The sequence below is a fragment of the Metopolophium dirhodum genome, chromosome 3 (assembly GCF_019925205.1).
Source record: "Metopolophium dirhodum isolate CAU chromosome 3, ASM1992520v1, whole genome shotgun sequence".
In the NCBI taxonomy this organism is placed as follows: domain Eukaryota; kingdom Metazoa; phylum Arthropoda; class Insecta; order Hemiptera; family Aphididae; genus Metopolophium; species Metopolophium dirhodum.
In genome coordinates, this window is record NC_083562.1 from 7,037,173 (window position 1) to 7,052,860 (window position 15,688).

General features: G+C 27.9%; 2 protein-coding genes across 2 annotated transcripts; one reads left to right on the forward strand and one right to left on the reverse strand.

Moving 5' to 3' along the window:
* Positions 1 to 677: 677 nt before the first annotated feature.
* Positions 678 to 11,033, reverse strand: LOC132940512 (mitogen-activated protein kinase 1). The gene is made up of 9 exons (XM_061008166.1): positions 10,831 to 11,033; positions 10,583 to 10,725; positions 6,532 to 6,658; positions 6,351 to 6,461; positions 6,041 to 6,175; positions 5,780 to 5,896; positions 5,556 to 5,723; positions 5,290 to 5,478; positions 678 to 3,541 (listed from the first exon to the last, which is right to left on the reverse strand). The coding sequence occupies exons 2-9, from the start codon at positions 10,708 to 10,710 to the stop codon at positions 3,431 to 3,433; spliced, it is 1,086 nt and encodes a 361-aa protein (XP_060864149.1). The 5' UTR covers positions 10,711 to 10,725; positions 10,831 to 11,033; the 3' UTR covers positions 678 to 3,430.
* A 1,967-nt stretch (positions 11,034 to 13,000) lies between these two features.
* Positions 13,001 to 13,417, forward strand: LOC132940070 (tigger transposable element-derived protein 6-like). Its single transcript, XM_061007479.1, has one exon. It carries the CDS (start codon positions 13,001 to 13,003, stop codon positions 13,415 to 13,417), a length of 417 nt encoding a protein of 138 aa, XP_060863462.1.
* Positions 13,418 to 15,688: the final 2,271 nt, after the last annotated feature.

Genomic DNA, 15,688 nt, shown 5'->3' on the forward strand with positions numbered 1-15,688 from the left:
ATCTGTCATATATACAATGGCATCACTGGCGTAAATGAACAACACTCGCAAATCTCTTCTCTTCATATTTTAACTCTGCCTTCTCTCCACCAATGAATAATACTGAAGCATAAAGTATAGATATTCCCTACTTTGATCTTCCTAGTATCTGCTATTTTAGTGTGCACGATATCTTATCCTAACCTTATCATTACTGGAAGATGTTAAATCTCTTTTATATTATAAAATTTTTTTTTCTCTTGGATGTTTAGCTTTAAAACTATATGCTGTAATTGGGAGCAATACAGAGTGTACAAGAAGGCCATACAAATTAAATAACTTGTTGTAATCAATATTTTTTTTTTTATGTATCATTTGTAAATGATTGTGATACACAATATATCGTATGACATTTTTTCAATACTGAAAATTAAAATTTAAATATGATAAATCTTTTTTTGAAAATTCAAAATAGCCAATTTGTAATCTTGTTTCTAGAAACATTTTTATTGTAAAAATATTTATTTAAGTCATGTAGTTAATTTTTAAAAAATTCATTATTTTTTATTAAGTAAAGTTGATCTAGTTGTAAAAAACATTTTAAATTCAAAAAGTATAAGCGCACGAGTCAATAGATTATTTCATTTGTCAGGTCTTCCTGTTACACCCTTTATATAAATAATATATATTTTGTTCAATGAACCACACAATGGACAGTTAATAAATGTGAAAACTTCCAACTTACTTCTAATAAAACGTTGCTCTCTAAGTTTTGATTTTAATAATAGATACTTAATGTCCATAATGTTATACTACAGGTATTAAACGACTTATAAACTAACACATTGTCATTCGTCAGTATATTTAATTTAATAAATACAAATTACACAAACATAGGTAAAATATTATTGCCAAATATTCTGTTAATATGTAATGACAAAAATATACAATACATATTTTACTCCTCCATATATTACTTAACAATCATTCAAGTATCAATTTTATAACAACAATAAAGTTTGAAAAAGCGAACAATAAATAAAATTAATGGAATAATGATTATTATAAATAATGTAAATGCGATATTACTTTAATAATTTACATAATCATAATAAGTTAAACACAATAATTGTATAATATGTAGTTAAAAAACAAAAGAGCACATAATATCATAACCAATTCAATTGATTAAGGTTATTTGAATAAAGGTAAATTCTTATTTTCTTCACTAGTTGCTAATTATAAATGTAAATTTGTAGGTCAATAACAGTTATTTTGTGCTCGTTTGATAGTAAAATATTTGCACTCACATATAAACACAAACAATTAATATAAATGAAAATTATGGTTACTTAAAACTATTTTTTTATTGCTATTATTTCTAAGAAAATTGAATATAGTAAAAGTAAAAAATATAGTAAACACACATTATGAAAAAATCTTCAAATTATTTTATTTTATTTTTTTACTGATAATGAAATAGTTATAGAAAATAAAAACTTGCCTGTACATCTAATTTTTTGTATGAATTTTTTCATACTAATAGGTAAGTAATTTATCTTATCAAGTACAAAATATTGTAAGGTTTATAATTGTTATTAATGAATTAATATAGGAATAAAAATAATTATTATTTTAGCATTTATACCAATAATTTGTATGTGTACAATTATTTTACTTAAGATGAATAAATACTACAAACATTTATTACAAACATTTTTTGAAAGTTAATACTTAGCATTGTTCTTAATTGTCCGGCTTTGTACTTAATTATTTAATTAAATTTAACTTTGGCTTGAAACCAGATGTGTTGAAACAATTGTAAAACAATTATATCAAACAAAATTCATGTTCAATGGAATATTACAAAACACAGATTAAATAAGAATAATTTATATTCAAATTACAATAAAAAGTATTAATTTGCGCGATGCGCTTAAATCAGTTTTTAAACATTAATTTGTATATCAACAACATAAATTGAATAGCATTTGTAAGCTCTAAGACATATAACAAAAGTTATCTAGATTTTTATTTAGTTAATAATAATAAACAAATATATAAAATGATAGGCCTCTGAGAACACATTAAAGTAATCAGTACGAATCGTCAAAATACAATTTGGTCGCTAAATATATACAGGGTGTAACAGAATTAGATGATAAATATAATTAATCTTGTAATCAATTTTGTTCTGATCAATATTACATTTTTTTTTTTTTTAAACAATTAACAATTATTTCCATATAATATCTAAATTAAAAATATTTTCTTACAAATAATTGATAAGAATAAAAGTCATTACATAGTTCTTAAATTACACCTGTCAGTGTTTTCTGTAACTCCTGTATATTATATATATTACGACATTTTTAATTTTGTTGTTTTGACTGAACAATATGTTTTAACAGTGATTTTATAATGAATAATTTTACTATCACATAACTTACTGAATGTTTCATTTTAAAATTAAATTTCGAAGTTTTATAAGAATATTCCTTAAAAAATACCATTAATTTTTTTGTTAAATAACAACAAAATTTTTACAATGAGCAAAACTAATAGATACGTGATAACGGTCAAGTATTAAGCTTGGAAGATATATTGAATTAATAAAAATAAATATACTTATATATTAAACAATAGCAAAAATTATTTACAAAATGGTTTCAAAGGAACGTAATCACTCAATTGAACTTTATTAAATGTTTAATCGACTTTATTTTCAAAAATAGGTCACTTACGGTATTAATAGCACAATTTTTAACTTTTTTTGTGTTTGAAACAGGAAATATTGAATTTTAAATTTTAAAATGTGTGTAATATCAATAAGTTTTAATCATTAATTACTCCTGAATTCAGCTAACAACACAATTTTACATCCCATGATGTTTACATTGATTTAATTTCTAAACGACATCGAATAAAATATTAGTAAATATACTGTATAAGTACCATGAATATTATCACAAATGACAGGGAATGGGGGAAATGGCCGGATGGGAACAAAAAAATGTACACTATTAAAATTCTAGCTAAATATTTTTTATCATAATGCAGTGATTGCCTTTAAATGATCACATTAGTAATATTAAATATTTCAAAACTAACAATATTTAATTTTGTCACTCAAAAGGAAAATATGTTTTGGGGCAAATACTTTATAAGGCTAATATCTGATTATGTAACAACAAATTTGATAAAAATCAAATAATATAAATTAAATATTAAATTTATAATAATAATAATACATACAATTTTAACTACATAATAAGTCTTACTTAATACTAAGATGAATATTTTAAACTTAAGGGTAGGATTATATATTGTAAAGAACTGTAAAGAAGCGAGAAATATATCAAATATTGAAATGCAATATAAGTTCAAAATTTAGAAGAATAAGAGTTTAAGCATGGTAAGGAATTAAAAACATATAGTATTCATATTTTGCCTACACATTTTGTTTGAAATTCACAGTTTCAGCAAAGATCATTTGTTTTAAAGTTTCTCTGGGTAGATCATCTAACTCTGTAGCGAATCTAAATGGTTCTTCTGCAACAGGCTATAAAAGGTAAAAATAATTAAATAATTTTTCATAATAATAATTTATATAAAAACAAATAATTAGTTAATAAATACAAATTAACACATTCGCTGCATGTATACTTGTTGTGGTGTTTAACGATTGGAATTTATAAAAAAAATCATAAAAAATAGAAAAACTAAAATATCAATCTACAACTTAACAATTTGCACGTTACTTATGAATTAAAAATTATATTAGACGCTAACAAAAAACGAATAATTTAATAGTAACACTGATTAAATTATAATGCATTTAATAACAAGTTATATGACAGCAATTGGTATCATTCAGCACATGCTAACAATGCAAACATCTAGTCTTTGCAGTGAACATGTCAAAATAAATCGAAGATCAAAAAAATCAATTTACATCTGTTTAACTAGAACTTCTGAGTAAAAAAGTTCTCAAAAATTATTTTCGAAAGTATTTAAAAAATTTAAAGCACCTAAATCAAAATTTAATCATTTCTTAATTTTTCTATTGATAAATTATGAATAAGATTTAATTACTCTAAAAACAATAAATAAGAGAAAATCCAAAATTAATTTAACAATATTTATCTGCTATTGTTATCAATTAATATTTTGGCTAATATGACATGATTATATGAAGTATTGAACATTCTTCAATATCCAACAAGATAAGCACATATTATTTACTTAAGAATAACTTTTATTAAACTTCTAATCTTCATCACTTTCCATTATGTTATTAGAAAGTACACATTTTTGTAATAAAACCAATAGCTCTATTCAGAATCTAAGATAATTTTATAATTTTAATAGTGAAATTAAATTAACACAAATTAATAATATAAGTTATGGGATATCAACAATACTTTGAAATACATAATAAGGATAAATAATAATTAAATATTGATAACCTTATTAAAATCTCATTGCAAATAGAATATTGAATACAATTTTCTCAGATTTTTATAAACAAATAAACTACTCCATACATAAATAATATAAATATTATGAATACTTCACAATATCGATGGCCTAGTGGCGTAACTGGATTTAAAAACTAGAGGAGGAAAACATATTTATTAACCAAAACTTTTAATCCCCCCCCCCCCAACCACCCTATCGGGTTAGGTATATTTTCATTCCATGTTATATTGTTTGTTTTTAAACAAGTCCTAAAACTCATTGGAGGTTCAGAAAATAACTGTAGTTAGTAGAGATTGAAGATACCCCTCATATTGGTAAATAATATTCATGTACATAAGAGTTCTTTAGTAAAAATATATACTGTTGGTATATCTGAGTGGTCGGGGGGGGGGGGGGATGATACTTTGGTACTCTCCCCCACAAAAATGTCAGGGAGCAAGTAGTATACCCCTGTCCACCATAGTTATGTCACTGTCGATGGTTATGTAGAATAACCTTGCAAGTCGATCTTATCTTATAAAAATTGTACAGAAGTGATATAACAACTGCAATATGTATCAATATTTGTGATTTATGTTTTTTTGTACTTTTCTGCTGATCTATTTTATAAATAACATACAGGTAACATATTGATTATTTTATCAGTGGACTCAATAGCAGAAAAAAAACAATAGTACCACAAAAACATCTACTTTGCAAAATATGTTTGAAAAATAAAATATCTATACACAGCCCAAAAAAAGGCTAGGAGCAAACCTCCTAGCTATTGGTATACTAGCTAGTATTCATTTTAGAGAAGAACATCATTTGTAAATAAAAATGTCATACCTCATCAGCAGGGTCATAATACTGTTCAAGATACGGATGTGCCAGAGCCTCTTCAACTGTGATTCTATTATGAGGGTTAAATGTCAGCATTTTATCCAGCAAGTCCAAAGCTTTTGGATCAGCTGTTGGGTAAAGTTTTGAAAATGCTATTTTTGGTTTGAAGGGCAACGATTGTAAATAACTCCGAGCCTATACAAACGAAAAAAAAAAACATAATTTCATCAATTATTTAAGAATTATACAACATTTGGAAGTTAATCACATACTTTATCATTAATAATACACAATAAATCGACTGCAGTTGGTGAACCAAGTATTCCCAATATATGATTTAACTGGTCTAAGTAATGTTTACCAGGAAATATTGGTCTGTTGGAAAGCATTTCAGCTAAAATACAACCAACTGACCACATATCTATTGATTTTGTATATCCCTGGAAAATCATTAAAAATGTAATATATTTTTTAATCAATTATTATAAATCTTTACTTTGGAATTCAACATAATTTCAGGAGCACGATACCACCTTGTGGCTACATATTCTGTAAGAAATCCAGTGTGATCATGATCAGGATCTGCAACTCTTGCAAGACCAAAATCACATATCTAAAATAAATAATTACATACATTATCTCAAAAAACGTTGAATACAATTGCTTTAAACCATGCATTAAAGCTTAGGTAACAATATAATACAAAATATTTTTAGATGATTCAAATATTCTAAATAAATAATATAATAATATATACTTTGAGATCACACGTTGTGTTGAGAAGCAGGTTACTAGGTTTGAGATCACGGTGGAGGACATTTGCTGAATGTATATATTTAAGCCCTCGAAGAATTTGATAAAGGAAATAACAAATGTGATCATTGCTCAGTCTCTGAAATATATCCAAGAAGACAAATTATCAATTTCTTCACTCATAATAATTATAAAATATCTTCTCTTGGAGAATAAAATAATTTGTGTTTTTCCTAACAATTCTACAATTTTATTTTTTGGAGCACCACAAATATAATTATAAATATATATTATTACTAATTATTTCAATTCACCTGAGTTTTTAAAAGCTTATACAAATCAGTCTCCATCAAGCATTGAACAATATAAACATCTTTCATTTGTTCAATAGTTTCCGCTCGTAAGATATTTCTTATATCAATTATCTATAAATAATAATAAAAAAAAAATGTAAACAAATGAGTAATAATATAGAATATGATTTATCATACTAACATTTTCGTGTTTAAATCTAGTTAATATTTTAATCTCTCGCAATGTCCGTTGACAATATGTTTGATGTTCGAATGGAGAGATTTTTTTTATGGCAACTTTGCAATTTGTCTCATTGTCAAATGCCGACCTGTAAAGTTTATTTAAAATATGTAATTAAAATATATATAGATATTTTTAGTAAAAACAAACACAAGTTGTAAACATAAATCTTGATATTTTCATCATTAATTCAATAACAATTTAATTTGGAAACAAGGTTTATAGAAAAAATTTTAACTATCAAAACGAAACATTTCACTACTGTATATTTATTACTGTAAGAAAAAAATTATATAAATGTAGTTGTTAAAATCTCAAAAACAAAAAACAAATCTCGGGCTTTCTTTTAAATATTGAACCACTTATTATCAACATTCTTTCTAGAATAATATTCATTAGTGACTTGAAATATTCAGTTTATTTACTTATTTTTGCAATTATAAGCTCAGAGATCCTTAAATGTTTGATTAAGAATGGACTCCATTAACAATGGTAAATAATATGAAAGAGAATCACTGGTCAATTTTTATTTATTGATCTTCTAATGTTGACAGTTTAACAATAAACTTTTGTGATGAAGGAGACAAAATAAAAGTACTAGAATGTTTGTGCAAACATAACTGGAAATTTACTTTGTTTTTTTATTAAACTATTGCAAGTAATTATGGACTAAACAAAAAATATTTAAGCAATTTATTAATATAACATGGGTATATATACTAACATACATACCTAACTGATTTAGCTACCTTTAGTAAAAAAAATTGAATGCATCATTAAAATTATTATTGTAGACACAATTTCAACAATAATAAAAATATTAAACATGGAATTTTCTATTCTTTATTTTAATTTGAATTATACTACCTATATATTAAGCAATATCAATATATAATGTATAATATTATACTATTATAGTTACTAAAAGCATTTATGACATAGTAAATGATCATTGCTATAATAAACATAATTTGTATATTAAGCATTTTATGATGAATTATGGTTATTACAGTGGTTATTACAATGGTTCTAAGGAACCATTGTAATTTCTTTTCAAGGATTTAGAAAAGGGCCGAATAATATTTTTAGAAATAACTTGTACGCTGCATACATTTTTTTATAAAAGATATGAGTCAACATAAGGATAATAATCAATTTAAAAAAAATGAAAATTATATTTACTAACTATTTTGATATTGATGGGTGAAACCTTTTTGTTTCTTGTCAAAGATGTTGTATAATATATATTATTATAATAGCAACAGAAAAATATGTATATTTAACACTTGAATACCTAATCAAGTTTTTTTTATTGCGGGCTGCATGTAGCAAGTGACGTGTGGTGGGTACTATTAAATAAATAACATTTTCTTAAAAAAACATTGTCTAGGTTTAAACAATATATGCATATTAAAAGATAATGGTGAGTCCTCCATTACATCATAACTTAGACATTTCCCTGTTAAGTATTTTATGTAGGTAAGACGTCATATTTATAACAGATGCAAGAAAGTGATTTCATTTTATCGTTTTGTGAAATGTAAAATATGTTTATAAATATTCTGATCCAAATAAAATATTCATTATAGGTACCTGGTACATACTAAATTGTATTTACTGTCATACTATTAATTAATGAAAAAAATGAAAAATAATTTTATATAATAAAAGGTAAAATAAAATATAGTGATCAACAAAAATAAATAATTAAACATTTCAAACTACTTAGTCAGAAACTTGGAAATTAAATATTTTATGAACTTAATTATCGCGGTAAAAAGTTTTGTAAACTTAAATGGATGAAATATATGATAAATACAAAAAAAAAAATAGGGAAGTTGCTTTGCTGTATAGATTTCAAATGTATACCGGCATTGAGTAAGTCACTGTAATGGATGTATACAGTTTAAATTCAATGATAAATCATTCCTTACAAAAATGTTTCTGAGTGAAGACTGTGTAGAAAACAATATCATGTCTAAAAAATGACATTTAGTATAAATATTTGGTTAATGTTTTAAGTCTTTACCGAGGTCTTTACGGTTATTAATTTTTGAATTACAACAAAAAACAAAATATAGGTACTTTGTCAAAACCTGATTAGGTGCAGTAGCGTCCAGACAGGTTAGCAAGTACTGCAACTGCATATGTTCTCAAAGGGGGTGGGTGTAAATTATTGGTATCACAGGAACGTTTTTAAATTTATAATATAAAGTATAGTTTGTAAATATAATCTATTATTTTCATAATAATGAAGGTAGTTGATTTAACATTACAATTTTAAATTAATACAACAAGTTATTTTACCTAGTAACATGTAAATGAGGTTAAGGGCAGGCCCGGCTCAAATGGTAGGCGACTTTGGTCCATAGGGTGGCACTTAAGCAGCATTTTAGTAAGAGGGCGGCATTTTCAAAATACTGATAATATTATATTGTTAGGGGCGGCAAAATTTGATTTTGCCTAGTTCACTACTTTTGCTTGAGCCGGCTCTGGTTAAGGGTTAACATTTTAAATGACAAATATGTTTTCAATCTTAAACTATTAGGTAGCTACAACTTCAAATAATTAGAAATATTGAAAATATTTAATCTGAAACATATTATAGTTGTATCTACAAAATAGTTATGTTTTTTTTTTTGATATACTATTAACATAACAAGAAAATATACAAAACATAAAAATAGCAGTATAAATCTAGTTTAGCGGCTCCTCGAATTTTCGAATTAATTAATTCTAATTCTAATTTAATTTTAATTTATGTTCTTTGCATAACTCAAATTCACTATCTGGATCCAAAAATTTATTTTTGCACCATTGTTCTAAACTCGTCGAATTACATATGTTGCCGAAAAAATATTTAAAAATTCTTTATTAAGAGCGTTGCGCGCATGAGTAAAACACCGAAAATAGCGAACTTTGGAAGTCCATAACTTCAAAACTAATCATTTCCGCAAATTTATTTTTGCGCCATCGTTCTAAACTCGTCAAATTACTTGTTTCAAAAAAAAAGTCGAAAATTCGAGGAGCCACTAAACTAGATTTGTTCCAAAATAGCAAATACATAAGCTCTGTTGTATAAACTATAATATGGTGTCTGATATATATACTTAAAAGTGCTTCTAAGTAAATAAATAATAATAATAATAAATCAGATTTATATGGACCCCAGGTCACTGTAACATAAAGGGAAATGAGAAGGCAGACGAAGCGGCTAGAAATGCAGTCAATAGTCCAGACAGTGAAAATATTCCTTTTTCCTCACTCGTAGATATAAAAAGAAATATAAACAAATTCTGTATTGATTTGTGGAACTCACAGTGGCACATGACCACGGAAAATAAATTAAGGGAAATTTAGCACTCTGTTGAACTCTGACCGAGATACACTGAACTAAACAGAAAAAATGTCTGAGTCTCAATCGACTCAGAATCGGTCACACGAAACTCACACACGGACATCTTATGGCAAAGACAGATCCACCCTTATGCCTAACATGCAATACAAACTACTCCATCAAGCATATCATCATCCACTGCCCAAACTTCAACGAAGCCAGAAAAGATCTCAACATCCCAGACAACCTGTACGAAGCAATTGGTCCATTTTCAAACTTTCATAGCATAGTTTTATTTTTAAAAAAAATTGAATTGTACAATAACATATAATATTTAATGTAGAAATTAACACCTGTAAGCTAATAACCTATGTAGTTGATGCTTAACCAATAATAAAAAAAAAAAAAATAATGCAAATTGTCTAATATAAGTTTTATCCAATATCCACATTAATTTAAAGTGAATTCTAAATCCGAATTAATTAGGTACAATGTAAATATCCAACCACTAAGAAGGATATCAATTAACATGTAGGTAGACGTTTGAGATAAATCGTCCACAAATATGTGTGCAACTCAAACAATTCAATAGAATAGGTATTCATCGTAGGACGGTAGATTTTTACAGGCACACTTCAGAGTTAGCTCGACACCACTGTGTTGACTTGTACTTACACGACCATTCCGTAAGCTCCCTCGCCGATGTACGACAGATTCGTGTACCTCGGACCGACGTCAAATATCTGTCCCCTGACCATCTCCGGGTTCGACTGGCCACCGCCGACAGCATTGTCGGATGACATAATATCCACAGCACCCTGTGGGCAAGTCAACGTACACCGTTAGGAGAAAAATACATTACGGGACGCGGTACGCGGAATAATCGTTGTCCGAATGTCGGACCAAGGCAGTCGTGGACTCACTTGTAAAGGTAGTACGACGAAAAGCTCGCAGCGCACAAGACGTAAGCTGCTCAAAAGCCAATTTGCGCGTCTGTCAACGTGTGCGTGTGTGGGTACTGCGGGTCTGTGTGTGTGCGCGCGCGCGCTACGCTCAACACTCGCGTATGTACGGGAATGGGTGCGTGTGCGTGTGCGAGTGTGCCTGCGTATGGGTATGTGAGTGTGGGTACGTGTGTGTGTGCGCGCGTGTGTGTCGGACGTCCGTGTGTACGTGAATGCGTGTGTGTGTGTGTGTGTGTGTGTTGATGTGATATCCACGTTTGATTGGACATCGAGAGATAACAGCGCTACCAGGACTTTGACGTCACTCTCCGAACGATTGGTTCTCAAAATCGTCGATCACTCGCGAGTCGTGATAACGATACGTTTTAATATCTCCGATGGATCTTCGCGAGAAAAAATGTTCCGGTCCTTGTTCTAATCATTTACTATAGTACATTTTATCAGATTTTTAAATGCCTTATCACGTCTTGTTTATGTAACTTGTAAATTATAACTTAAAAGTGTAGGAACCATGATAGACTTATAGATTTCTGTGAGTTAGTTCTTATAAGTAACATAAAGTAACTTCTTTAGTTAGACTAAACAAATAATATTTGATAGAAGGAATATTATAACTAAAAAAAATCTTGGTAATTTTAATATTTAATATGTAAAATTAATATTTTATCCTTGGTAGATAATATTTATGTTTCAACTTTCAAGTACCAAACTTATGTATTTATTACAATGTAGCATTTATGATGCATTATATGCCTAAGCAGGATTATGATAACATGTTTCTGGGTAAGGAAAATAAAATGAACAATATTAGTTTTTTTTCCAAACATTTTATAACTAAAGTTCTTTCATAATAAAATGTACAATAAAAAATGTAATGTTTATCCTTTTGAACTTAAAATGTATATTCATTAAAACAATGACATTCAATATTTTTCAATGATTATTATAATTTATAAAACAGTTATTGCTTAAAATTAATATACTAATGCTGAGTTGCATAAACCATTTATTAAATTTAAATATTTAATAGGCCACTAAATCTTGTGGAGGGGCTGAGGCTAAGCCCCCCCCCCCCCATTGACTGTGTTGACCTTAGAATTTTATCAAGATTAATTAAAAAATAAAAATTGTAAATAAAAGACATATTTTTTTTTTTGTATTTTTTTGTGAGACTTAGCTCCTCCCCATACAAAGTTCATAGCTACGCCCTGTGGGTCCGGTTGCACCATAAACCTAGGAACCTGGAGTATAAGGTCTATGGGTTGCACTGCCTTTGCGCCAGCCCTGCATAAATCAGTGATAAGGGATAACAAAGTAAATTATGAGAACATAATCCATAGATCTTATACTATATAAACTATAAGCACTGTAGGATCTATGACATGAACTAAAAAATGTTTTCTTGTGAGATTCATTTGCCTCCCAAACCAATCGTCCGATGGGAGCTGTTTTTTCTCTAATCTATTATCTATAGGAGGGGCGGCCAAACGGCCGATCGCGATCAACAGGTCGATTTCAAAGTCCGTCTCCCTATTTTTTCGAAATTATTATATTACAGTGGGTTCCGCTTAATGTGATCACTGGTTTATAGAATCAACCGTTTATTAGAATCAGAAATGAAAATCCCAAACCAAATTGTATGTTACAAATGTTAAATTGACCTTTTATTAGAATCACTAGGTACCGGATAATTGAATCACTTTTATGAACAATCTTATCGTTTTTATGGTATTTCAAACTGATTAATTTATAAAACCCATTTTATTTTTGAACTTATCAGTATGGCAGTATATCGTTGTACGTTGAATTATGTCATTCAATTTGTGTGTCGTGTACTTGTGTCATTTAGTTTATTCAGTTCATGATCAGACGTGTTTTTTGAAATGTCGACCAAACGAAAAGATTTGACAATAAAAGAAAAATAATATTTACTCGTTCGTTATGATAAGTTGGATAAATGTTCTCAAAGAGAAGACGCATTAGCTCTGAAAATTCCCCAAACAACGTTAAACAAAATTTTAAAAAATCGTAAGGAAATTATTGTTGTACACGAAGAACATAATTTATCCCTTTCTCAAAAACGAAAACGAAATGGACAAAATGCCGATGTAGAAGAATCTTTGTTACTATGGTTTCAACAAGCTATAAAAGCTATAGACATTTAAATGTACCGGTCAGTAATTCTATTTTATTTGAAAAATCTATAAATTTAGCTTTACAATTAGGCGTAGAAAATTTTAGTCCAACGATCGGGTGGCTGACTCGTTGGAATTGGAAAAACAGAAACAATATTGTTTTCAAAAAAACATGTGGAGAAAAAAAAGATGCAGATTTTCAAGCTGCAGACGATTACTTAAAGAATTTTATTGCATCGTCTAATTATGCACCTGATGGCGTATATAATGTAGACGAAATTGGTCTGTATTATCGAGCTCTACCAGATTATTCTTTTGATCTTAAAGGAAATACGGCCAATGGTTGTAAAAAACAAATGCAAAGACTTACAATTATGCTGGCGTGCAACATGACAGGTACGGATAAATGACGTCCTTTAATTATTGGTAAAAGTAAAAATCAACGCTGTTTTCGGGGCGTTAAGACATTGCCCGTCGATTATTACGCTAATTCAAATGCTTGGATGACTAGTCTAATTTTTACCGAATTTTTACGAAAATGGGATAGTGAAATAAAAAAAGGTGGATAAGTGGATGTCGCTCTGCTGTATAGTAGGTTACTTGTGGGTCACTGTAATGGATAGTGTTAAATTTGAATTCAATGATATAATATCATTGTATAAGAAAAACGATTCTGAGCGAAAACGGTCAGTCAACCTATGATATTACCAAGTATATTAATTGATGATATTATTGTGAATAAAGTAATTTATATATAACCTATTTACGTGGAGCCTTGTTTTAAATTTTCAATCCTTAGCCATAAAAGTTAAACATTTTGTACATTGTTAACTACAAAATAATTAATAAATTATAAATTTGATAAATGTTGTCAAAATTTGAACTTTAAATGCTTATAAAAAAAAATTGTGCCTATGTACTTTTAATATTTTTCAACTGCTATTAGAACGATATATCAGGAGCCTTATATTAAATATTCACGCTTTTTACCCAACAAATAAAATTTTATTGGTATTTATAGAAAAAAAAACTAAAAAAATTGAAAACTGAAAATGTCCGTAAACAGCTCAAAAAGAGTCAAAATATTTTCAAACTCTTATGGTGTATAGGAAATGCAATTATAAACATTCAGTCAAAATTTCATGTCCCTACAGTCATTTATTTTAGAGTTACACAAAAACCAAAATCGATTTTCTCGAAAACAGATTTTGCGTAAAAATTCTCGTTTTTCCTTAATTTTTCTTTTGTTTTTCACGTCGCTTTTGAAAACTACTGGGAAATTTTTACTTTTGACTCCCCAAAGTACCAACTAGATTCACTTTCCTATCAGAAAAGTTACTGTTGAAGAAAATCCAAGCACTTTTACTGTCCTAAAAGGTGATGACAGACACAAAAATAAAAAAAAATTAAAAATTAAAAAATAAAAAAATAAAAAAAAACACACATCATTGTAAAGTCAATACATTCATCGCTTCGCTCAGAATCTAAAACCAAGACGTATTTTACTACTTCATGATAACTGTACGGCTCATCCGAATTTACAAAATTTACAAAACATCGATTTGAAATGTTTACCACTAAACACTACGTCACTCATTCAGCCTCTTGACCAGGGAATTATAAAAACAATGAAAACTTACTATCGAAAAGCAATGCGGAATTTTATTGTTGAAACTATAGATGTATGTGAAATTCCTGCGTCACAAATAGCACGTAAAATAACTGTGCTAGATGCTATACATATGGTGGTTAATGCTTGGGATAAGGTGACTTCCAAATGCATTTTAAATTGTTTTCGAAAAGCTGCGTTTTCACAAATTGAATCAGACGAAGAAGAATTACAGGAGGTTGAATTCATAGATACAAACTTTGAAAATTGGATTTCAATTGATCGAGATTTACCTACTTTTGGAGCATTATCTGATAAAAAATTAACTGATTTTAAAAAAAAAATCAAGAAGAATTAATATTGATGATGATGATGATTACGATAACGAAGAGACCAATGAGGAAATCACTCAAAAAGATACGAGAATTATTTTGGGAAAGTTCAAAGGAGCTGTTCAAAAATACGGCGATAACGATACTTTTCAGTTGTTTCAAAAGTTACAAGTATGTATAATGTATATATTGTAAACAAATAAACAAAAAAACATGAATATTAATTTTAATTTGATTTTATTTAATTTCAGGCTAGTATGGAAATGAAATTGGTAGACTGTCAAGTACAATCAAAAATAGATAGCTTCTTTAATTTGTTTCAAATGTATTTATTTAATTTTAATTTTAATTTAAGCATAAATGTGTACCTAAGTATAGAACCATTAAATAAAAAAAATGTAAAAATAAATAATTTGATGTGTTATAAATTATTAAATATGTATGTAAATTTAAATAAACATGTAATTGTATTAAAAGATTGAATTATGAAAAACATGTTGTAAATGTTTTATAAAATCAACCGGTTAATAGAATCAAAATGACCTGCATCAAAGTGATCACATTAAGCGGAACCCACTGTATTTAGTAGATACAGTTACATATCGTAGATATATTGAATACCTGCATGTTTGTGTAAAATGATTTATCCGACAAATATAATTTTGCTTGAACTGTATTTAAGCTGAAAATAATGACAACAATTTTGTTTGAACTATATTTTAGCTGTTAGCTATTCTGCT

What these genes read in the sequence shown, in the direction of transcription:
- LOC132940512 (XM_061008166.1), bottom strand. Translation starts at nt 10,710, where the DNA reads ATGTCATCCGACAATGCTGTCGGCGGTGGCCAGTCGAACCCGGAGATG. An exon ending in CTAGATTTAAACACGAAAAT is followed by an intron (nt 6,462 to 6,531) that starts GTTAGTATGATA and finishes TATTATTTATAG; the next exon opens with ATAATTGATATAAGAAATAT. An exon ending in TGTGTATTATTAATGATAAA is followed by an intron (nt 5,479 to 5,555) that starts GTATGTGATTAA and finishes TCGTTTGTATAG; the next exon opens with GCTCGGAGTTATTTACAATC.
- LOC132940070 (XM_061007479.1), top strand. Translation starts at nt 13,001, where the DNA reads ATGGTTTCAACAAGCTATAAAAGCTATAGACATTTAAATGTACCGGTC.